Source organism: Pantherophis guttatus, chromosome 3, assembly GCF_059756535.1.
Source record: "Pantherophis guttatus breed Tessera chromosome 3, ASM5975653v1, whole genome shotgun sequence".
Taxonomy (NCBI): Eukaryota; Metazoa; Chordata; class Lepidosauria; order Squamata; family Colubridae; genus Pantherophis; species Pantherophis guttatus.
In genome coordinates, this window is record NC_142065.1 from 197974375 (window position 1) to 198000767 (window position 26393).

At 41.7% G+C, this 26393-nt stretch overlaps 1 protein-coding gene across 1 annotated transcript in view; it reads right to left on the reverse strand.

Moving 5' to 3' along the window:
* The window catches only part of SAMD12 (sterile alpha motif domain containing 12), a 326394-nt gene that overhangs the window by 220442 nt on the left and 79559 nt on the right, over positions 1–26393 (reverse strand). Inside the window, exon 3 of the mRNA XM_034422216.3 lies at positions 22408–22537. Within this exon, the coding sequence (XP_034278107.1) occupies positions 22408–22537 (130 nt within the window). The remainder of the gene's footprint in view (positions 1–22407; positions 22538–26393) is intronic.

Below are 26393 nucleotides of genomic sequence, written 5' to 3' on the forward strand. Positions count from 1 at the left end.
ATGGGGATGCAAAGGTCATAGCTGTGGAAAACATTTGTAACTCACATTTTTCAGTGCTATCATAACTTTGAATAGTCACTAAATGAACCGTTGTAAGTAAAGGACTACCTGCACCTACTCTTTCATAAAAGCCCTTTCAGATACATAACCAGCTAAATGTCTATGGAGATTCTCAGTCATCCAGGTTATGGTTGTCCCAAAGGTGCTTTTTCAAGAGGCAGTTGGACTTTCTGGTTTTTCTTTGAAGACATTTCGCTTCTCACCCAAGAAGCTTCTTCAGCGCCACGTACCCTCAAATCAGAGGTGGGTTTCAGCAGGTTCTGACCAGTTCTGGAGAACCAGTAGCGGAAATTTTGAGTAGTTCGGAGAACCGGTAAATACCACCTCTGACTGGCTCCACCCCCATCTATTCTCTGCCTTCTGAGTCCCAGCTGATCAGGAGGGAATGGAGATTTTACAGTATCCTCTCCCTGGAGTGGGGAGGGAATGGAGATTTTACAGTATCCTTCCCCTGCCACACCCACCAAGACATGCCACGCCCACCAAGCTATGCCCACAGAACCAGTAGTAAAAAATGTTGAATCCCACCACTGCCTCAAATCCATAATAGATAGCCAAAGCTGAAGAAGCTTCTTGGATGAGAAGTGAAACGTCTTCAAAGAAAAATCAGAAAGCCCAGCTGCCTCTTGCAAAAGCACCTTTGGGAAAACCAGCTAAAGTTTTGATGCTTGATTTTATAATCCAAAATCATCACCTGGGAATTCCTTATACACTAAAACTAAGGAAGACACTCTCTCGGATTTAAACTCTGTGAAACAAAACATTGTCTTAACAACAAATTGAACCACAGCATGCCATTTCTATGGATTACTTACTATCTGTTCTAAAAACAACTTTTTCAGACTTGTCCCAAGTAAAAAAAAAAAGTATAGGCTCTTTGGCTCCTTACTTCCAACAAACAGCAAGTGGTTATGATAGATAATTACCAGTGTTGATCTTCCCACAGTTTTTAGGCAGACTGAGGTTGTCGGATCGAAAGGTCGACAGTTCAACGGTTCGAATCCCCATTGCTTGTCCCAGCTTCTGCCAACCTAGCAGTTCGAAAACATGTAAAAAAATGCAAGTAGAAAAATAGGGACCACCTTTGGTGGGAAGGTAACAGCGCTCTGTGCACCTTTGGCATTTAGTCATACCGGCCACATGACCACGGATACGTTTTCGGACAGCGCTGGCTCTTTGGCTTTGAAATGGAGATGAGCACTGCCTCCTAGAGTCAGGAACAACTAGCACATATGTGCGAGGAGAACCTTTACCTTTACCTTTAGAACCCATTATTTTTAAAAACTAAAGTGTTTAACCATCTACAATTTGAGCTCTGTCCCTGTCTGCTTACCTTATCAAAAAAAAAAAACCTTATTTCCACTCTTTTCTGCTCCTTCATAATTTTGCTTCTTCAGGCTGAATGGTGACCTTACTTCTCCTCTAACCTCTGATGTATGTTATTTTGTTACCCAACCTTTTTTTTAAAAAGACTAGATCCCCAATTCTCAGTTCCTTCTGCTTTCTGCTTCAGGTCTTTCATCAACATCCCAATCTGACAGTCTGGTGAAAACTTTGATGTATGTCTCAGCTTTGTAGGTTCCGTCTTCCTGTTATCTTGAGACCTGAACAAGACCTACAAAGTATCTTTGAGAAAATAACATTGGCAATGCCCTCCTACACCCTGGTATCTAGCAACTACTGGAAAATTAATGCCTTTTTACTGCCTTGTAAAAGTCCTTCAGTGCCTATTTAAAGCTATTTTCAAGTGATTCCATCACAACCACAGCTGCTCTAAGTGCCTTAACTACAGGCTTGAGCAAACAAGCTATCACAGTGAGGAAAGTTTTACATAACATTTCTGAGAAACCTAAAATGGTACGAAGCCCCACTGATACACTGGAGAGTTTTTGTTTTGGTTTTCTACCGAGATGTGTAATTTAATTGTAGATCTTTGCTTTTTGCTAGATGAATGATCTCACAGCTCAAGCATACTGCTGAATACTTTCTGCAAGTCAGCAGTTCAAAACTATGTAAAGTGATAGAAATTTGCTTCGCCAAGACATAGCATAAAATATACATAAACATTTCCGTAGAGAAGAAGTGGCTCTAAATAGGAGGAGCTCCGGAAGATGGATTTTCAAGTCAGGGTACAAGAAGAAGAAGACGCACGGCTTAGGTATCTGTTTCTGGGTGATAAAATCACTGAGATTCTGCATTTAAAGCAGCTAAATGCGTTGAAAGGCCTTCATGGCTTGGGACTGGGTTATCTGAGAAACCATCCAAGGTGGATTTCAGCAGGTTCTGAACGGTTCTGGAGAACCAGTAGCGAAAATTTTGAGTAGTTTGGAGAACCGGTAGTAAAAATTCTGACTGGTCCCGCCCCCATCTATTCTCTGCCTCCCAAGTCCCAGCTGATCAGGAGGGAATGGAGATTTTACAGTATCCTTCCCCTGCCACGCCCACCAAGCCACACCCACAGAAAATTTTGAAATCCACCACTGGAGATCATCTCTTGCTGGTCACATCCACCTGACCAGGGGTGCTATTCACTTACTTTCCCTACTGTGATCTGTCCCCGTCCACACACACACACAAACACAGCCAGCCGAGGGTTAAGAAAGTACTTGGCACACACACAGGTCGTTATCTCAAACTTGGCAGCAATATAATCACCGTCTGCCAAGAGCTTTTACTGCAACAGATAACATAAAATTACATACGCATTGCAAATAGTCCAGCAAAACAAAATCCCTTTCGGCAGCTTCAGACATTGTTCAAGTGACTAGCCAAAATTCGTTTTTGTTCGTCACGGAGTTTTACCAGCCACCACCCTCTCTTATATAGTCTCTGGGGTGTGGTCCAGTGACTCAGTTCTAATCCCTAGCACGCCTCCTTAACTGCTGCAACTGTTTATCACGCCTTCGTTGGCGTGCATCCAGGAATGACGGCTCTCCTTCGCTCTCATCCGAGACACCTGGCTCCTGGCTAATCTCCTCTCCCTCGGCCGGCACCTGAGACAATGCCAGAGGGGAGGGGCCTGGAGAGGGAGGCCTGGCTGACTCCTCTTCCTCATGTTCGGAGCTTTCTTCCTCCGATGAGATAGGCTCAGAGTGCGGGGCCACAACATACTGGTTTGCAAATGTGTGCACATGCGCCCCGTCCTCACATGCACCCGGCTTTCCACGCATGCACCCAGCCTCAAATATGTGCCTAAATAGGATGGCATAGAGCCGGGGCTCACCCGCGATTTCCTCTACCAGTTCAGGCAAACCAGTCTGAACCGGCTGAATACCATCTCTGCACCTGACCCACTAGAGCAGGGAGGAAAGGAATGATGTGGGTCCCATCCCCTAAGGAGGTACATCTGACAGGACCCAGATGAAGGGCCTTCTTCGTGGTGGCTCCCTCCCTTTGGAACATCATCTCTACAGAAATTAGACTGGCACCCACTCTGACAATCTTTTAAAAGATCTTGAAATTGCACAGAATCTTAGCTAGTGGTTCTCCCGAACCCCTGCAAACCCCTAGTAGCCCCCCTCCCCCGGAACTCAGGAAGATGAAAGTAACTTTCCTTCTCTTAGCGATAAGGCACCGAAATATTCTGTTGACCCTTGACCCAAGGCTGCCCCAATCTTGCCTTTTTTAACCTTCTCAGAGACGATATACAGCTGAGCAGTGTTGGAAAAATGCCTATAATAATACTTACATCATCTTTATAGGGCCTTCTCCATAGAATTTCCTAAGCAGACCAGGCCTTAAAAACTGCTTTCTCTCCCCCCCCTCAATTTATAAGCAACTGAAGGAAAAATATCTTCTTAGTTGCTTGCATATCAACTAAATGTTCTTCCTTACCAAAAGGTCAAGCAACTGAGGCAAATGAAAACTTTTTTTTTCCTAGTATTTTGTTTTTTAAAGCAAAACCAAAGCACTTGAAGTCTAGGCCCTGGAGGGGAGAAAGGATTTTTTCCCCTTCGTGAAACTTCATAGTAAAAAGAGAAACACCTCCCATTACTTATGGCCATGCTTTATTTGTTCTGACATCTGAAATCCCACAACTCACAAATGTTCAGCCTTGATGAACAGAGTTAACCCCGGTAACTATTGGACTCTGAAACAAGGGAAATCCAACTTTTTTTTTTTTTTTAAAAAGTACCGTAAATCCTAAAATTCTCCTAGAGAGAAAAGCCAGGAAAACAAGCTTGCCACTGCCTTTCAAAGAAGGTGGCAATCAATCAAGGGGGTTTGCAGAGATAATCTTCTGGTTTTAGTCATTCTGAGTTGGAAAGAAAAGGGAACCAATCATAAAACGAGATGGTGAAGTTTTATTTTTTTAAAGTGTCGTCCCTTAAATGGTGAAGAAATCCCTGCCTTTATTTTGATTGAAGGATCACTCACAGGCTTGTTTAATTTCATTTATTTGTTTGCTTTAAACTTTGCTTTTCTGCTGGAGATAGGATGGAAGGCCGGTAAGAAAGTTAAAAATAAACAAATAATAAAAAAGTGAAAATACAAACACAACTAGGAGAACAGACGAAAGTGTTACTGATGGAGCCAAGTCTTCCAGTTCTTTAGGGCATTTGGTCTATTCCACCATACCTGGTCTTTCCATTTGTTTTGTTTGTTTGCTTAATTTATATGCTGCCTATTTCATTATCAGAATCATATAAAAACTAAACCAAGACCATGAACAGTATCTTTTCCACCAGGCACCTCTAGCATGGCATGTTCCCATCAGGGGCCCAAACCAATCAGTAGAGACACATCTTAAGGCTCTTCCAGAAGGCCAAAAGGGTGGTGGCAGAACTCACCTCCAACCACAAGTAGTTCCAAAGGTGGACAGCCAGGGCAGAAAAGACTGTTCTCCTAGACCCCATCAGTCAAAGGTCCTTGAATGACAGGATCCACAGCATTCTCTAGCAGATCTAATCTAATCTGCAAAGGATGGAAACTAATCAAGGAGAGAAGCAATTTAGAACTAAGGAGAAACTTCCTAACATGTTGTGAGGACAATTAACCAGTGGAACAGCTTGCCTTCAGAAGTTGTGGGTGCACAAACACTGGAGGTTTTTAAGAAGAGATTGAACAGCCACTTGTCTGGAATAGTATAGGTGTCAGGGTTCCAAGTAACACCCCCAGCGAAAGAAAACTCAGAGGCTTGAGTTTCCTTAAAGTTCCACTTTATTAGAGATGTCATATTGGCACATCTGGAAAAACCCGAATCTGAAAGTTTCCAGGTTTTCCCCACCCAAAGGAAAGTTCAAGTCGCTGCCCAACACCCACATGTCCATCACATGGCCCAATCAAAGCACTGTCCCAATTGGAGATGCCTCCCAGTTCCAGCTGTCCAGGTGCAGGGCAAGATGTCCTTGACTCTCTGAGAAAGGAATGTTATTATGACTATATATCACCCTGGCTCCATACAATCCCCCCTCCCAGTTTCCCACAGTAGTAAATGTGGCAGGCCTGAAGATCCAATGAAAAAGATGGCTTCCAGGCCTGACAATAGGGTCTCCTGCTTAAGCAGGGGACTGGACTAGAAGACTTCTGAGGTCTTTTCCAAATCATTCTGTATTCAGATCTCTTCTGTTAGAGAAAGTGGAGTGGGCCAACCCCATTGGGGCAAGACAGTTCCTCAGATAACCTATTCCACATGCCACAAGGGGCTTTAAAGGTGATAACTAACAACTGGATTGAACTAGAAGCAAACAGGTAACAATGCAGAGCCCTGGTAGCACAGCAGACTAAAGCACTGTTATTAACATCAGCTGCCTGCAATTACTGCAAGTTCAAATCTCACCAGGCTCAAGGCTGACTCAGCCTTCCATCCTTTCTAAGGTAGGTAAAATGAGGACCCAGATCGTGGGGGCAATAAGCTGACTTTGTATAAAATATACAAAAGTATGAAGGCTATTGCTTAACGCATTGTAAGCCACCCTGAGTCTCCGGAGAAGGGCGGCATATAAATCAATTTTTTAAAAAATGCAGCTTATTAAATAGTGGTGTTACATGTGTCACCCTAAGAGTCTGTTTGCACCATTGTGTTCTATACCAATTGTAGCTTTTGAATACTCTTTTAAGAATTGCCCCATGTAGTAGAGTGCATTGCAGTATAGAGATTCCATGTAGCTTCATTTTCCTTGAAATTAAACGGAGTCTAACTAGTGACTCTTTCCATGTCTTGTAGAGGAAATTTCATGAAATAAATATATACTTTCTCAGAAGAACAGACTTCTGTGGGTTCAGGACCACTGGTTTTGCAGCTTGTTTTTTTTGCTGGTGAGTCAGTGTAGACAGGTTGTCAGGCAGTCTTAAAAGCTAAACACCTTCAATACTCTTCAATATCTTCATAAACGAATGATGAGGGAATAGAAAGGGAACTCATCAAATTTGCAGTTGATACTAAGCTTCTACATTCTAGAAGATAGGCTCAAGATCCAGAGGGATCTTGACAGACTTGAACACTGGGCCCTATCTAACAAAATGAAATTCAATGTATAGAAAAGTAAAGTCCTACACTTAGGTAAGAAAAACCAAAAGCACACATATAAACAGGCTTAATAGCAGTGACTGTGAGAGGGATCTTGGAGTCTTAGTGGACAACCAATTAAATATGAGTCAGCAGTGTGCAGTGGCAGCTAAAAAAGCCAATTAACAGAGGGATACAAAAGATCAAGGGAGGTACTAATACTACTCTATAAAGCCCTAGTAAGACCACACCTAGAGTACTGCATCCAGTTTTGGTCACCACACTATAAAAAAGATGTTGAGACTCTAGAAAAAGTGCAGAGAAGAGCAACCAGGATGATTAGGAGACTGGAGACTAAAACATATGAAGAACGGTTACAGGAACTGGGCATGGCTAGTGTAGTGAAGAGAAGAGAAGGACCAGGGGAGACATGACAGCAGTGTTCCAATATTTGATGGGCTGCCACAGAGACGAAGGGGTCAAGCTGTTTTCCAAATCACCTGAAGGCCAGAAAAGGAATAATGGATGGAAACTGACCAAGGAGAGATTCAACCTAGAAATGAGGAGGAACTTTCTGACAGTGAGAACAATCAACCAATGGAACAGAAGTTGCCTTCAGAAGTTGTGGGAGCTTCATCACTTGAGACTTTCAAAAAAAGATTGGACTGCCATTTGTCAGAAATGGTATAGGGTCTCCTGCTTGAGCCGGGGGTTGGACTAGATGACCTATAAGGTCCCTTCCAACTCTGTTAAACTGTTAAACCCATCCCATTACATTCTTTTTGATCTCAGTATTGTTTCTCTTTTTCTCTGATTTCCAGGATCTAGGGTCTCCATATCCAGAACCAGATCTCCTATTTGGCTTTTCTTTCACCTTTCTCAACTTTATGGACTTCTCCAAGGAGCTAGTCCTTTGCATAATGAGTCCAAACCATGGTAATTTAAACCTGGCCATTTGTGCCTGGTGTTCCTGATGTGCTTGATGATCCATTTGCTTATTTTCCTGGTTATCCATGGTTTTCTCAGGCATTTTGCCAAACCCAAACTTCAAAAGTATCAATACTTTTCTCGCTGTTTGAGAAAGTTGCATAACATTCTCAGAGATTCTTCCCATCCTGCTTACAATCTTTTTGGACTGTTGCCTTCTGGCAGAAGATACAGAACAAATAAAACTCGGACCACATGTTTTCTGAATAGTTTTTATCCCAGAGCTGTAATTGCACTCAACAATGAACTAAAGGGCCACCATCAGTGAGCTGTTGGACAGCATTACTTGGTCTGTTGTGTGGATGTTTGGGTGATTTAGGGGTGGGGAATTTGTGGTGGGTGGGGGTGTGTTTAGGGATTGTTATGTGTGTTGGACCTGGTCTTTGGGTGTTAAGTGAATTTTGTTGTATGGGTATACTGTGTATGCATGTACAATGACAATAAAGTTATTATTATTATTATACTTCTTCTATCCTGCTTCTAGTTTCTATCTCAGTCCAATTTTCACTTCCATAGAGTGTCACAGGGACAAACACTCTCTGCATGATTGGAATTATTGTAGGTATAGAATATTGTAGACATCAGAGCATTTTTTCCAAGGCCTCCATTGCTACTCTACCAATTGGTATTCTGAGGCATATTTCTTGACTACGGGTTCCTTTACTGTTAATACAGTAGTTGATCCTAAAAGGCAGAAGCTAGGCAACACTTCAATACTTTCATTGTCAATTCTGTGGCTGGTTGCTCTTTCTGTTGTCATTAGCGTGGTCTTGTTTATATTTAGTTCTAGTCTCATTTTTTTTTCATTGTGCTCTTGACAGATCATTTGCCTGTTCAGCTAACAGAGTAGTGCTATTAGTATATTAGCATCAAATTGTTGATGCTTCTTCCTCCAATTTGGAAACTAAGCTCATCTTCTTCCAACCTAGCCAACCTCTCTCTATATTCTACATATAGGCTGAATAAACAAGGGGAGAAGATACAGGCTGGTTGCACTCCTTTGCCAAACCTGAACCACTCTTTTTCTCCAAAGAGCCACAGCGGCGCAGTGGTTAGAATGCAGTATTGCAGGCTACTTCTGCTGACTGCCAGCTGACTGCAATTTGGCAGTTCGAATCTCACTGGCTCAAGGTTGACTCAGACTTCCATCCTTCCAAGGTGGGTAAAATGAAATCCCAGATTGTTGGGGGCAATAGGCTGACTCTGTAAACAGCTTAGAGAGGGCTGTAAAGCACTGTGAAGCTGTATATAAATCTAAATGCTATTGCTATGTGCTGTGCGTATACTCTGGCTCCCTCACATTAGGGGTGAAATCCAGCAGATTCTGGCAGGTTCTGGAGAACCGGTAGCAAAAATTTTGAGTAGTTCGGAGAACCAGCAAATACCAACTCTGGCTGGCCCCAGAGTGGGGTGGGAATGGGGATTTTGCAATATCCTTCCCCCAGGAGTGGGGAGGGAATGGGGATTTTGCAGTATCCTTCCCCTGGAGTGCCCACCAAACCATGCCCATCAAGCCACACCACACCCACCAAGCCACACCCACAGAACCGGTTGTAAAAAAATTTGGATTTCACCACTGCCTCACATGATGGTTTTTCGTAAGGATCATTAAACGTTCTGAAACTTTAATTTTTCTTCCGCACTTGACATAGTTAATACAATCGAAGGCTTTTCTAAAATCAATGGACCACAACCTAACCTCTTTTTTTAGGGTTCCTGGTTTTCTTCAGTGTTTCAGTACTGATATTGTAAAATAAATGAATATTATAATATACCAGAATATTAAGTATTGAGGAGTCTGAAGGGAAGCAAAGTAGAACATTATGTACAGAAATCTTGCAGATTTGGAGATCCTGTCCAGAGGATTTTGTGTTTGTTTGTTTGGGGGTTTTTTTTGAGATGGGGGGACACATTTCGTGGTCACTCTTTCTCAGCCCAACAGGGTTATTGTTGTGGGGAAAATAGGAAGAGGAAAGAATAATAGGAATGTTCACCATCTTGAGTTATTTATAAAAAATAATAAAGGTGAGATAAGAGAAAGACAGAGAGAGAAAGATTTGGAATTTTAAGGTAACAATCATAAAACACTGATTTACCGGTTATCAGGTAAATGCTCTTCCAGGGCATGCTATACAATCTGTTAAACGTTTGGCATCTGATGACAACTCAATAGCAAGATTCTGACAGAGGGTACTTTATCCTTTTATTGAAAGGGAAACTGTTACAGACATTTTGATAACAAGTCTTCTACTTCTAAGAAACCTGCTCCCCCATCATTGAGTTCAGTTGAGTAGAGCTTTCTCTGTTTCCTTGATAACTACCCTTTGATGAAGAAGAGATGTAACTAACCCTTCACCAGATAATGGAAGAATCTCCAGATGTTATGAACTTGCAGTCTTATCTTTCTTCTTTCCTTGGCTTTGAAAAGACCATTAATCATCTCTGCTACCTTTGCTATTTTTTCCCCTTGGTATATAGGTATGAATCCATTTAAATTAAAAAAAAAAAACAATAACAACAACAGAGAAAGCAATAATGTCTCAGGGTACTGATTTGGGATGCCAAACTCAAGCCTATAAATAGTGCCCATTCATTCGTTCCCTTATTCATTCATCTGATTTATATATCCCATCCTTCATTCAGCAGCTCAAGGCAGTGTACAGTATATAGTGTATCTGCTCCTTCTCCCTATTTTTTCCCCCCAACAATCCTGTAAGGAAATTTGGGCTGAGAAAGAATAAGTGGCAGAATACCACTTGGTGGTGAAATGTAAAATTTGTTACTACCAGTTCTGTGGGCGTGGCTTGGTGGGGGGTAATGTGACTGGGTGGGCACGGCCAACTTTTCTTTTTTTCTTTTTACTTTTAAAAGCATTTTTTCTACAACCTCTTCAGCCGAAGAGGTTGTAAAAAAATGCTTTTAAAAGCCTCTGACGATCCCAGCTGAGTTGCCTGATCATCAGAGGCTTTTAAAAGCATTTTTTTTACAACCTCTTCGAAGAGGTTCTTTAAAAAATGCTTTTAAAAGAAAAAAAAGCCTCTGCCAATCAGGCAATTCAGCTGGGATCGTCAGAGGCTTTTAAAAGCATTTTTTCTACAACCTCTTCGGCCGAAGAGATTTTAGAAAAAATGCTTTTAAAAGTTAAAAAAAAGCCTCCGATGATCGCGCGGCTCACCTCGGCATGGGGAGCAGGGAGGGATTTTTGCTACCTGTTCTCCGAACCACCTGCCGCCATCACTACCGGATCGGGTGATCCGGTCCGAACCGGGAGCATTTCACCCCTGCTGGAACCTGTATAGTTGAGGGCAGGCTAAAATCTGGCTTGCTCTGCTCCTAGAGGAAACTTTCCCTACTCTTCGTACAATTTTTAATTGTTTTAGACCAGTCTTCCAAAATCTGGCATCTTCCAGATGCCTACATTTCAAATTCCAGAATTCCTTAGTATAGTCATTGCTGTGATAAAATTCTAGTACTTCTGAAGGCACAATTTTAATTAGCAATTTTATGATGTTTGTGTGTCTATATTTTTCTTGACTGTACACCGCCTTGAGTCCTACGGGAGAAAGGCGGTATAGAAATATAATAAATAAATAAATAAATAAATAAATAAATAAATAAATAAATAAATAAATAAATAAATAAGAATGGGGACGTCCAATTTGGCATTTGGTTAGTAAATAGAGAAACAGCTTTCAGAAAAGAATAGAATAACAGAGTTGGAAGGGACCTTGGAGGTTTTATAATCCAACCTCCTGGTCCAGCAGAAGACTCTATACCAGTGGTGGCGAACCTTTTACTAACGAAGTGCCAAACAGGAACGTGCTTCGCGTCTTGCGTGTGCTCGCATGCCATCCGCGGTAACGTGCAGCTCCTCCCCACGTGCTGCGCACAAAACCGCACCATCTGCACATGTGCACAGCTTTCACATATGCGTACTAGCACACGCTATGTGCGCAATCTCACCATATGTGCATGCACACAGCTTTCACACGCACAATGTACACAAACACTGTCTGCGCATGCATGCACAATCTCGTGTGCATGCGCAAACACACACGCATGCATAGGAGACCTCCAAAAACCAGCTGGGTCCCCTGAATTGCACGCATGCACACCAGAGGCCTGAACATCAGCTGGGGCAGGCGCGCAGGTGCAGTTTCAGGTGAGCTTGGCGACAGCTCGCATGCCTGGAAAAATGGCTCTGCATGCCACTTCCAGCATGCGTGCCATAGGTTTGCCGACACGGCTCTATACCATTCCAGACAAGTGGCCATCCAGTCTCTTCTTTAAAAACCTCCAGTGATGGAGCACCCACAACTTCTGGAGGCAAGTCGTTCCAATGGTTAATTTTTCTCACTGTTAGGAAATGTCTCCTTAGTTCTAGGTTGCTTCTCTCCTTGATTAATATCCATCCATTGTTTTTTTTTTTTTTGTCTTTCCTTAAGCACTTTTATAGATTGTGAGGGCAGAGATGTTTGGAGATATCAATGATGGTATTTTCCAGCAGACTGCCCTTTGCCAAGATGTTTTTTTTCCCCCAAATAGACAACTGCCTGCTTTTTAACTATTCAAGAAAAAGCTTTTGTTTTGATTTTGTTTTTAATACAGGTAGTCCTAGACTTACAACAGTTCATTTAGTGACTGTTAGAAGTTACATTACTGAAAAAAGTGACTTATGGCCATTTTTCATACTTGGGCATCATTGCAGCATCCCCATAACAGTGGTGAAATGTAAAATTTGTTACTACCGGTTCTGTGGGTGTGGCTTGGTGGTGAGGGTAATATGACTGAGTGGGCGTGGCCAACTTTTTTAAAAAAAACTTTTAAAAACATTTTTTCTATAACCTCTTCAGCCAAAGAGGTTGCAGAAAAAATGTTTTTAAAAGCCTCTGATGATCCCAGCTGAGCTGCGCTATCATCAGAGGCTTTTTTTTTTTTACTTTTAAAAGCATTTTTTTTGGCCAAAGAGGTTGTAGAAAAAATAGTTTTAAAAATAAAAAAAAGCCTCTGATGATTGCGCGGCTCAGCTGGGCATGGGGGGGAGGGCAGGGATTTTTGCATTTCACCTCTGCTCCCAGTTCGGTAAATTGCTGGAGCAGATTTTTTTTTTTTCCTTGTGCTAATCAAGCTATGCTGAAAACGAAAATGAAAGTAAAGCAGGCTGTTTGCTGCAACGAGGCAAAATTGCGCAGAGGCAGAGGGAGATTTCTTTTTCTTCACCAAAAAAGGTAGGTGCGTCTTATACTCCGGTGCGTCTTATACTCCGAAAAATACGGTATATCACTTTTGCTGATCCAACTGAATAAAGTAGCTTACATTTAAATTTTTACAAAAATAAACAGATAAAAATAAATTGATTAAAACACAAACAGAACACATCACTAATTTTTGAAAACAGAAAGATGCAGCTACATTAAGCAATGCCTCTTGTAGCTTAAACGGGGAAATATTATTTATTATTTATTTATTATATTTCTATACCGCCTTTCTCCCGTAGGACTCAAGGCGGTGTACAGTCAAGAAAAATATAGATACACAAACATCATAAAATTGCTAATTAAAATTATTATTATAACATTATATTAAAAGGATCCGTTGAATTAAATTACTATTTTTTCTAATCCTTTCAATTCATTCCCAAAAGCTGGAAGATGTATTATTGTGTCTCCTGAAACAAGTATTGTATTTTGTGTTCAAGCTCCCCCTAGAGGAGCTAAAAATTATTATATGTCTCCAGAGCATCCTGCTGAAAAATCCATTACAAATGAGACAAAGCATTGTTCTTCTCTTTTTTTCCCCTACCAATTTATCAGAGATACTTTGCACAAAAATATTATACACTGTGATATCTCAGCACTTGATGAGCTGAATGAAAAAAAAAGAATGAATGAAAAAAAAAGAATGAAAACACCAACCTAACCAAAGAGCACAGCTTTTGAGATGATGAGGTTTATGGGGTTTAAACTGCCAAAATTTATTCACTCCTGCTGTAATTAGAACCTGGTTCCCCCAAAGTCTATACAGAGTTGTTGGAAGACACCTGGTCTCTCACAAGGCTAAGCAGGGTCAAATACTTAGAACACTACTAGGAAATCCAAGGATATCTATCCAAGACCATTTCCATACTTTTTTTTTATTTTGGTGTCAACCCAGGTCAGGGTTGACTCCTAGCAAGTACAAGGACATGTCCCTGCAGTTTTCCTGGCAAGATTTTTCAGAAGTGGCTTGCCATTGCCTCCGTTCTAGGGCTGAGAAGAATGACTGGCCCAAGGTCACTCAACTGGCTTCATGACTAAGGTGGGTCTAGAACTCTTAGCCTGTGTTTCTAACTGGTTCCATAAGGTAAAGATTCCCCTCACACATATGTCCTAGTCGTTCCCGACTCTAGGGGGCAGTGCTCATCTGTTAGAGAAAATTTATTTCTCTATAGCTGTGCCTATTAATGGTTTTTGGAATGTACAGATACTTGGGCCAATCAGAGGGCAGCTAGTGTGTTTGAATCTCCCGGGCCCTCCCCTAACTGTCACAGTTAACAGTACAAAAGGAGATTCTTAACAGAAACCTTTGCTCTTCAGTTTGGTGTTCAGTTTGCTCTTCTGTCTAGTATTGTATTATATTCTAGGATCTTCCGTTATATAACTGTGAGCAGTTTGGAAGTCCGTTAGAAGAGCAGTTCTGTGGTATATTGTGGTATTTCTTCTGAGGAAGAATATTCATAGATAGCATAGTGTAGAGAGAATAGATATGTATATAGATAGATAGCTGACAGTATAATTTATAATAGTAACTTAGTGCTGTTTATTAATTGTATATATATTATTATGTTTTTATTGTGTAAATAAAAACATTTGCTGTAGGCTGCTTCAGAGGCTCATTTGTTTAAGTAGAGTTTCATTGAGATAGAGGTTCACGGTTTATTGATTTATTAACCTCCACAACATCATCTCCATTTCAAAGCCGAAGAGCCAGCGCTGTGCGAAGATGTCTCCATGGTCATGTGGCCGGCATGACTAAATGCCAAAGATGCACGGAACACTGTTATCTTCCCACCAAAGGTGGTCCCTATTTTTCTACTTGCATTTTTTACGTGCTTTCAAACTGCTAGGTTGGCAGAAGCTGGGACAAGTCATGGGAGCTCACCCCATTACGCGGCACTAGGGATTCGAACCGCTGAACTGCCGACCTTTCGATCGACAAACTCAACGTCTTAGCCACTGAGCCATCACATCCCCTTCAACTGGTTCCATACTACAGCTAAATAACATTTGTAAACATGTCCATGAAGTTACCAAGAATCAAGCATGAATCAAAGGAGACATCCATTTAGAAATGACTTTCTGATATCCATATTGAATGTACTTATTTTTTAAAAAATTTAATACATACACATATAGACATTTTGAATTATAAACAACTTGGGGGGAAAGCAACAGAGGCAGAGAAAACAGCAATTACATGAAAAGCATAGTTTCTGATCTTTTGGAGAGATGCACCCATATTTTAAATTCATATTCAATATTTCTTTCCTAGCAGTGATTACATAAATAGAGTCGATGTATTAGTATTACTTTGTTAACCTAACTAAAAACAAAATATGAATGAAATGAATTTTAATTAAAAGGATCTTGAAGAATTTTTGCTGCTGGGTTAGTTTTCCAGCCATGGTTATTTTCCACTGTTTTAACAATCACTGATCAAAAGAAATCAATTGCTTATTTCCCAGTGTTTTACTAGGATCAATCTGGCACGCAAAAAAACAAAATCTAAATTAATTTCATGTATCCTATAATTGTATAAGTTCTGGAAAAAAATAGGTCACAAAGTGACATTATCATTAATTATTGAAGACTGTTAAACAATATTTTCCATTTCCTCCTAAATTTCCGAACCAAATGAGTAACTAAATGGACAAAGCCACCAGGAACATTCAGCATTACTGTAATGCTATTACAATCCCTTCAGCACCATTTACTAAGCCTTTGATTAATACAATGCAGTTTTATGTGAATTTCGGATAAACTATACATTTCTTTATAGCCAATTCTTGTTTTATGGGCAAGCCACTTGTTTCAAGCATACTGGCCAATTGGGATAATGAAGGAATTTGATTTTTAGAAATTCTATTTTATAAAGAACGGACTAATGTGTAAGTGATGGCTGAGCAATACATCTTATTTTGTAGTTCCCTCAGTTCTTCACTGCAGCTTTCTACAGTCTAAGCCAAGGGTGTCAAACTCAAGGGCCAGGGTCCAGATTTGGCTGGTGGGGTGCCTAGATCTGGCCCATGGGGGCCGCCCTAGAGACAGCAAAGGACCGACCCACGGTGCCTTTGCCAGTGAAAATGGAGCTCACGAGGGCCGCAAGCGGCCTTCCCGAACTCTGTTTTCACTCACAGAGGGTTGCAGGAGGCCATCGCAGGTGAAATGGAGCTTGGGAGCCCATTTTCACTGGCAGAGCACTCAGGCCATCACAGACACCCCCAACACGAATGACCTTGAGCTGGCCATGCCCATCCTGGCCATGCCCACCCTGGCCCCCCGAGGTCAAACATAACCATCATGCGGCCCTCAATGAAATTGAGTTTGACATCCCTGGTCTAAACACATGGAAAAAGGACTCTGTACTGCTCACCTAGCAGTTTGAAAGCATGCAAGTGTGAGTAGATTAATAGGTACCACTTCCATGGGAAGGTAACAGATTCCATGAGCCTTTGGCGTATAACCCTGCTGGCCACATGACCACGAAGGTGTCCTTCGACAATGCCGGCTCCCTCAGCCAAGAAACGGAAATGAGCAATGCATCCTAGAGTTGGACATGACTGAACAGGGAAACCTTTACCATTGACTTTTACTCTTATTTCAATGTGTCTTTGGAGGTGGTTGCAAAACTATAGGCAATGTTTACGATGAAACTGATGATTTCTCAAATTGCATACAACTACAATCAGAAAAAGACTGATTTACTCTTAATTCTCGCATTATCAACTCCATACACGCTGTAATTCCAGTATTTAGCTAATGTGTGATGATACCATGAGAAGAGCTGCCCTTAACCAAATGCACCTCATCCATTCAACTTCAATAAATAAAGAAATTCAACCTAGTTGTAACTCTTCGCAATCTTTTCCTGTATTTCTTCTAGGACAGGGTGTCAAACTCAATTTCATTGAAGGCTGCATCAGGGTTGTGTTGGACCTTGGGGGGGGATGTGGCCAGGGGGGACATGGCCAGCATGATGTCAGTCATGTTGGCGGGTGCCTGTGGCGGCCCGAGCGCTCTACCAGTGAAAATGGGCTCCCGAGCTCCATTTTCAGCTGCCACAGCCTCCTACAACCCTCTGACAGAAAAAATGGAGCTCAGGAGGGCTGTTTGCAGCTCTCCCAAGCTTCATTTTCACTGACAGAAGCACTGTGGCCAGGTCCTTTGCGTCTCCAGGGCGGCCCTGAGGGCGAGATCTAAGTACTCCATGGGTCAGATCTAGCCCCCAGGCCTTGAGTTTGACACCCATTCTAGTAGGATCAAAAGAAGTAACTGCTTGGATTCTATTATTGATATACCTGCCCTAAATTTCCCATCTGGATGACTGAGATTGCAAGCTGCCATTCTGACATTCCCAGCATGCTGAGGAGCAATGTTAAGACAACTGCATGATAGGAAGAATTAACTGGCTGGTCTGAGAAAGAGACCCAGGCCTCTGGACCATAATGAGTAGAGTCTCCATTTTTAGGAATTGTAATACCCTGTTTCCCCAAAAATAAGACATCCCCTGATAATAAGCCCAATTGGGCTTCTGAGTGCATGGCAATAAGGCCAAGCGCTTATTTCAGGGTTCAAAAAAATATAAGACACGGTCTTATTTTCGGGGAAACACAGTATACTTTAGCGGCATTGGCCATTTACTGACCATTTGGTTTGGATGATATGTGTTGGGTTTTTTTGTATTTGTTGGTTTTGACTTTCTTTCAAGCCATATACATGCAATCGATCGATCGATCAATCAATCAATCAATCAATATCTTAGTGCCCTACCAGAGCAACCATTCTTCAAGGCCTCTCACATACATACATATATACATACATACATACATACATACATACATACATACATACATACATACATACATCTTAGTGCCCTACCAGAGCAACCATTCTTCAAGGCCTCTCATCTCTGGAATCAGTCAGAGAATATATGCAGTTCAGGGTGCAGCTGTATACTCTGTGGAGCCCTTGGTGCTCTCTGAGCTTGGTTGTATTTTGCAGACATTTCATTAACTGACTAGGTAGCATCTTCAGAGATATAAGCACTATATTTAGTCTGGTAACAAAACATCTGCAAGAAAACAATAGCAATAGCACTTAGGCTTATATACCGCTTCACAGTGCTTTTCAGCCCTCTCTAGGCAATTTACAGAGTCAGCCTATTGCCCCCAACAATCTGAGTCCTCATTTTACCAACCTCAGAAGGATGAAAGGCTTAGTCGACCTTGAGCCAGTAAGGATCGAACTGCTGGCAGTGAGCTGAATTGGCCTGCAGTACTGCATTCTAACCACTGTGCCACCACAGCTCAACAACCAAGCTCAGAGAGCACCCAGTACTCCACAATTTAGCAACTCTGTCACATCTCAAGTATGTTGCTATGGAAAGCTACAGTACATAGATAGGGACTTAGGTTTTGAAGAGACACCCACCCACCCCCTTTCTGGCAGATGAAACTGCATTTAGATAAAAATCGTTTCAAGGTTTCAAGGTGCTGGTGCTCATCTATAAAGCCCTACATGGCTTAGGCCCGGGGTATCTGCAGGATCATCTCCTGCCATCCTCCCATCGTCCGGTGCGCTCTCACAGAGCGGGCCTCCTCAGGGTGCCATCAGCCAGACAATGTCGGCTGGTGGCCCCCAGGGGGAGAGCGTTCTCTGTGGGAGCGCCGACCCTCGGGAATGGGCTGCCCACCGGCCTCAGGACAGCCCCTGACCTCCTCTCCTTCCGCCGCGAATTGAAGATGTGGCTTTTTCACCAAATGGGCTGAATCCGTCAGGGTGATTTTTTAAATAATTTTAATTAAATTTTTAATTAATTTTAACTAATTTTAAATTGATTTGTTGTTTATGTAATTTTTCTTCCTTCTTGTAAGCCGCCCTGAATCCTTCGGGAGAAGGGCGGCATATAAATTGCATAAATAAATAAAATAAATAAATAAAATCATAAGCTCAGTGTCTTCTCTAATGGCAAAGGTAATTTTCTTTTTTTTAATTTGATTTATATGCCGCCCTTCTCCGGAGACTCAGGGCGGCTTACAATGCGTTAAGCAATAGCCTTCATACTTTTGTATATTTATACAAAGTCAGCTTATTGCCCCCACAAACTGGGTCCTCATTTCACCTACCTTAGAAAGGATGGAAGGCTGAGTCAACCTTGAGCCTTGGAGAGATTCGAACCAGCAGTAAATTGCAGGCAGCTGTGTTAATAACAGGGTGTGTAGACCACTGTACTATCAAGGCTCTTTTTTGAAATGAAATACATGTAGCCAGGGATTCAAGAAAAGGCTTGTCCAAAGAATAATTTTCCAAGGAATACTTTCTAAGTGGTGAAACAATTATTCTGGGGGCCAGCCACCAAAGATCGTATTATCGAGATCTTATAAAATATTAAACAGAAGTATTGTTGTTTTGCTACATTATTGTTTGTTCCTCCTTTCCTGCCTGCCCCAAAGATCTGGTTTATAGATTGCAATTTGCATTATTTAAAACAATCACCTTTAATCAGGAAAGGTAGCTTATTTACACTTCCTTCTAGACAGAGGTGGGATTCACTTACCTTCCCTACTGGTTTGCTAATGTGAGTGCGAGCTCGCACGCGCCACCTTTCACACATGTTCAACCTTCTGGGCATGCTCTTTGCTCGCGCATGCGCCTCCTGAGCATGTGCACAGCCTCTAAAACGTAGCTAAATAGCATTACGTCCAGGTGGGTTGGGTGGGGTCTACTGTAGTTAGTGCTACTGGTTCGTTCGAACCGGACAGAACCAGCTGAATCCCACCACTGGTTCTAGAGCATATCTACAAGAGCAGTTCATGTCACAGAATCTGGGGACTAAAAAAAGGAGGACAAGCAATGTCTGGTAAATTATTCAAAAATGATACATGAATCCTACTCGGATTTTCCAATGCAGCTTTACTCATGATTTGTACCAAGGGAATAGATGCACAGTTTATGCAGCATCACCCTTCTTGCAATTTCATACAATTATTCTCTTCCACTTCATTTTTTTTTTTTAAATTGCATTGAGATGAAGAAAGTGTTGTTGAATTGTATTGCTGAATTGCCATTGTGTTTCTTTTTACTGGGTATGTTTTATATATTTTTCCTAAGTAAGCCTTTGAGAGTCATTTTGACTGTGGCGGCATAGAAATATATCTAATAAATGTGCCTGGGAGAACAGATCTCAGGTCATTTTATGAATAAAAAAAAATGATTAAAAAATAGGCACGTTTGCTAATCTTCTATCTGTATATTTCACTTTTATACCAAAATGTCTTTGTTTTTAGAAACCTTAGTCCCCAAATAAATTATCTTAATTATTAAGAGCATAATTATCTAACTACACTTCAGAGTAATGATAAATATTGGATACATACAGAATATACTACCTGATGAATCTGTGTTAACCACTGTACAAGGAATATATATGGGGAATTTCTGTGTGAAGATATGGGCTCTACTGCTGAGTAAATACTCTTCTAAATATCATGTTTCTCAGAAAATACGACCCAGTCTTATTTCCTTTTAGACTTGAAAATCAGCACTTGGGCTTATTTTCGAGGCGGTCTTACTTTTTTTGAGGTGCAGCAGGCCAGACTTGGTGAGCTGGACGCGCCATGGACACGCCATCACCTCCATTACGAACCTTCAGTGTTTGGAATGGAGGCTTTTTGGCGAATGGGAGGAAAATGGGGAGGGGGATTTTCCTGCCTGTTATCCTTCCCTCAGCCTGTGCTGTGAGGAATAGTTGACAGGCAGGAAAACCACCCTCTCCATTGTCCTCCCGTGAGCCTCCCAAAAAGAGGGAAAAAGCAAAGCAGCTGGCTGCGGAGCTGCTGGCTTCGGAGAAGCGGCCCAACAAGCTGAAGCACTGCACTCAGAGACAGAAGGGCAAAAGTGGTATCTGTGCTGTCCCAAAGGGCCAGCAGGCTGCAGCTGCAGCCAGACAGCTGCCCCCCATCCCCGCATCCGCACCGCCAGTCGTGCTGGCCATGCCCAGGACTTATTTTCAGGGTAGGGGTAATATTAGGCCCACCCCGCAAAAAAATTAGGGTTGGGCTTATTATTGGGGTGGGTCGTGTTTTTGGAGAAACATGATATTTATCCCAATCCAGAAGTAGGTAGTACAGGGAGTAAAGCAAAAGACACACTGTGGAGTCTTCTCCGCTTTTAAAAATGATTTAAGAAAGGAATGCACTTTAGGTAAATGAGAAGTAATTTGAATTGGCTGCTTCTTTTACAACTTTGCAATCTAGCCTACATCCCTGGTATTTCTAAAAGCTTCAAGCATTAGACCCGGCTTAGCTTTCTGAGACTACGGAAGAAACATAGTAAATGTAACAAAAGTCACCAAAGATAGCAAAGAAAAAAGCAGTCTGCTTCTCCTTTTTCAGATGAGTTCCATGTGGCTTCAGAGGAAACATGGAAGGCAGGAAGAAACTAGATGCAGTGAAGGATTAGAAGGTGGAGCTACATCAGAAGTCTAACTCTTCTTTACTTTTAGTTACGGCCAATAAAGGATTCTAATTCCTAATGCCTTTTTTTAAAAAGAGTAGTGAAATCCTATGAAACTCACGTACACTTTCCAAGCTGCACCTTTACATATGCAACATATTTGCTTCCAAAGAGTTATGGCGCCCAAGAGTAAAACAATGACTCCTGAATTTGGAACCTCAGCAACTACTTACCAGAGAGTTGGACTAGAAGGTCATCAATGGAGACCTATGGAGATTCTCAATCATCCAGGCCATAGTTGTCCCAAAAGTGCTTTTCCAAAAGGCTAGTGGACTTCCTTGTTGTTGTTTTTTTCTTTGGAAATGTTTCGCTTCTCATCCAAGAAGCTTCATCAGTTAGAGTTAGAACCGAAGAAGCTTCCTGGATGAGAAGCAAAACATTTTCAAAGAATCAAGGAAGTCCAGTTGTCTTTTGGAAAAGCCCTTTTGGGACAACCATGACCTGGATGATTGAGAATCTCCATAGACAGACCTTGATGAGCTTCTAGTCCAGGGGTGGGTTCTACTTACCTTTACTACCGGTTCACAACAGGAGCGTGCATGTGCAGAAGCTTCTGCGCATGCACAGATCGTCAATTATGACATCCAGGCGGGTGGGTGGAGCCTCCCGCCACTTTTACTACCGGTTCTAAAGAACCGGACAGAACCGGGATCAACCCACCACTGTTCTAGTCCAAATCTCTGATAAGTAATTGCTAAGATTCCAAATTCAGGAGCCATTGTTTTACTCATGGGTGCCATAACTCTTTGGAAGAGAATATGTTTTATATATAAAGGTGCAGATTGGTATATCCCAAGTCCCTTCCAGCTCTATGATACTAATTATTTGTATTTGCATCCTGACTTTTATTCTTAAGCCACATCGTTAATACAAGCATTTCTCACTCCCCAAAAAGTCCATTAAAACAATTTTTTTAAAATCACTGAATGACTCCCTCATTGCAAATTTTCTTTTCATCACTCCTTTAAATGATGTCACATCACACACTGTTTATTTCTCCCTATCCACAAACTGCTCCAAGGAATCACATCCATTTTATATGCCCGTATAAAACAAGTTACTCCTTTATGGCATGAGAAGACATTAAACACGTGCACATCTATTCTAAAATGAAATAAATTTGATATTTTCATACTTTACCAGTTATGTCATGCTGTTTGAACGACTCACTGTAGATTTGATACTGACTGGGGCAATGTTTCTTCAACCACTTGCATACATCTTGCTGCGTCCAAAGGGCCACTGGCTTTGTCAGCTTCACAATATGAAACTGGAAATATAAAATAAGTTAAACAAAAGTTAAGCCAATCATTTTGCTTGCACTTTGCATATCCACTTGAATTTTGTACACCATCATCAGCCAGGATGGCCAAACCCTGCAGAGCTAAATTTTCTACTTTGCATGAAAAGGTCAAGGATGAAAGGATTATGATTAATCAGATACTTCTTCATGTGGCTAGCAATTAATAAACCGTAGATATCAGAGAAATTTTAGACTTGGAAGGAAGGTAAAGAAATCTCAGATTCAGTTCAAGTAACAATTTGGGTGATCAGCAAACATCTCAGACTCATCTCTGTGGATTCTCTTTATGCTACAAAGAAAATATGGGATGCTGAAATATCAGCCTTTGGAAAGTTGATCTCAGTAATGTTAATAGTTGTCTATGTAGGAGATGACCAGGCTGAGCCCAAGGGAGGGGTCAAGCACGTCATCAGTTTGGAGTCCCTTCCGCTCATGAGATCTAAATCCAGCCCTTCCTGAATTCTATTGACTCTTATCTACCGCCAATTTCTCCTGACCATTAGTAGTTCAGATTCTTGTTGAGAGCTAGCGTGAAATAAACTTGTACTCATTTGAACAACCCTGGTTCCTGATTTCTTGTGCCTAATAGTCTTTTCATCCAAGAGTCCTTGGAAATAACAGCTTTGGGGAGATGCCTGTCCATCATTCCCTTTCTGGGGTCTAAAACATTCAGGTTCTTACATGCATGGATCTATCATCAGAGTTGCCCCCATCTGCTTCATGGTACTTGGCAGAATTTGGTTGTCTTTGAGAAAAAGAAGCAGATTGACCTGGGGCTTTTGCCTTTCCCAAACTGGCAAGTAATGGCCTACTAGCAATAGCAATAGCTCTTAGACTTATATACCACTTTACAGTGCTTTACAGTCCTCCCTAAATGGTTTACAGAGTCAGCATATTGCCCCCAACAACCTGGGTCCTCATTTTACTCACCTCGGAAGGATGGAAGTCTTGAGCCTGGTGAGATTTGAACTACCAAATTGCAGTCAGCTGGCAGTCAGCAGAAGTAGTCTACAGTACTGCACTTTAACCACTGCACCACCACGGCTCATTCTAGCCCTGCTTTTGTGAAATATTGCTGCTGGGACTGTTGTATCACTAAAGCAATCTTAGCAGAGTTTTAATTCATTGGGAAACTGATTAAAGGTGTAGGAAACCACTGATGAAAGGGAAAGAAATGGTCTTTCCTCTACCCCTCCCCCTTTGAAAAATATCAGACGTTCCCAGATGTGCTGAAAAGTTATGTAGGATCTTCCTGCTGAGAAAAATGAGGGAGATATGCCCCCTTCTCAGACATACTTTTTTTTTTTAATTTGATTTATATGCCGCCCTTCTCCAGAGACTCAGGGCGGCTTACAATGCGTTAAGCAATAGCCTTCATTCTTTTGTATATTTTATACAAAGTCAGCTTATTGCCCCCACATACTGGGTCCTCATTTCACCTACCTTAGAAAGGATGGGAGGCTGAGTCAACCTTGAGCCTTGGAGAGATTCGAACCAGCAGAAATTGCAGGCAGCTGTGTTAATGACAGGGTGCACTAAACCACTGTACTATCAAGGCTCTTTCGATACTTGGTATCGGAAATTTGGTTTGCTGTGCAGTAGAGCCTCAGCATTTGGCATGAGTCAGGCACTGGTGGAGTAGATCAGGGGTGTCCAACCTTGGCAACTTTAAGGCCTGTGGGCTTCAACTCCCAGAATTCCCCAGCCAGCCATGGACATCCTTATAGTAGACAATATAGGGCTGTTTAGACAAATACTCTGAATCCATAATGAGGCAGTTTTCTTTTATCCTGACTCAGCAAGAACATAAGTATAAGACAAATGGGTGAAGAAGTCTTGCCTGGAAAGCAGCGAGTAAATTCATCAGGGCACAATAATGAAACAAGAGTAGGGAGTGAGACAGAAAAAAGCAATGAAACCAAAATTATGGAAAGTTGCAGAACCGTAAGATTTAAGAAAGAAAGGTTAAAAGTTCAGGAAGCTGGTGGGGAGGGAAGTGATTAGGGAGGAATAAGATTTAAAGGGTTGTTTTTATCTGTCTTTTTGGCAATGCTTCATTGACCAACCTCGTCCCAGATCATCTTAATAAGCTCCTAGCCAATCTTGGTTGATCTTGAAAAGATGAACAGAATCAAGACCCGGTTAATACTAAGGTGGGAGACCATCCAAAAACATTGAGGTTAGTCTGGGAAGTCAAGAAACATTCCTAAAGAGAGCAATTGCAACCCGTTTTTGTAAGGCTGCCATTGAATTATTGGAGAAACGTCACTTGAATTTGGAAAATCCTGGCTCAAGGATTTCAAGTTGAAGGTCAGAGATTTATAGCCAAGGGATGGTCCTGGCATTCTAGCCATGGCCAAGAACACTGTCGAAGAGCCTGGATTTAAACTTGACTCCAGAGTGCTTTTACCTAATCTCAGATCACAAAAGATTATTAAAAACGAGTGCCAGTATGTAAATTTGTGCGTAGAAATGGACCGGCAGCCAGCACAATTGTGTAAGAATACTAAAAAGGTTCCAATGAGTGCTTAGGGGGAAAGTAGGAAACCATGCCAAAGGACTAAATATGCATTCATGTTTACAAGTCTATTTGGGCTGGATTAAGTATTTTGTAGATTAAACCCATGGAGCAATTAAGCTGCTCTACAACATCATTATTAAGAGTCCATACAGCACTTCCTGTTTCTTCTTTATTCAGCCTGATTAGGTGGCTCAGTGGCTAAGACACTGAGCTTGTCGATTAGAAAGGTCGGCAGTTCGGTGGTTCAAATACCTGGTACATGTCTCCTACATAAGCAGGGAGTTGGACTAGATGACCTCCAAGGTCCCTTCCAACTCTGTTACTATTTACCATTCTTCTTTCCTACGTGTAGCAGTTAGAAGAACAAACTTCCTACTTTGAAAGGGAAGCCAAGATTCATAATGATGCGCCATTCCCCCCAGACCGTTTTAAGAAATCATCTCTTTACAAAACAGAGCCACACCTTCCTACCAAGCTGTGGCCAGATGATATGAATTATTGCTGCATTAAACAGCGGGAAGAGGGTGGTAACTGAATATGTAACTGAAGTTGCCAACACATGCAGATTTAATAGTGGAAGAACTCATCTAAACAGCCAGATTTCCACAGCATGAAAACACCCAATTCACATTTGCAAAGAACATGTCCTCATAACAATGCCTCCACCTCATAAGCAACTCATTATTTAGGCAGTATAAACCTGGTTCAAAATACCAAAGATGGTATTTTCCCAGTTGATACAACTAGAGACCTGACATGTGGACATTCTAAGCCACATGCAAGAGTTGTCTTGGGTGGTTAGAGATGGGCAGGACTCCAACAGGCCCACAGTAGGATTGTCTATTCCAGTGGTGGGATTCAAAAATTTTTACTACCGGTTCTGTGGGTGTGGCTTGGTGGGCATGGCATGGCTTGGTGGGTGTGGCAGGGAAGGATACTGTAAAATCTCCATTCTCATCCCACTCCAGGGGAAAGATTTATTTATTTATTTATTTATTTTATTAGGCTTATATGGCGCCCTATCTCCAACAGATTCAGGGCGGCTCACAACAATAAAACCACAATAATCCATAATGCAAAGTTAAAATGCCTAATTAGATCAAATACTATTAAAAACCCGTAAAAAACAACCCCATCAGTCCAGGCCGGGGGACTCGAATAACCAAGTTTTTAATTCGCGGCGAAAGGTGCGAAGGTCAGGGGCCAGCTGAAGCCACAAGGGGAGTTGATTCCAGAGGGTGGGCGCGCCCACAGAGAAGGCTCTAGATACTGTAAAATCTCCATTCCCACCCCACTCCAGGA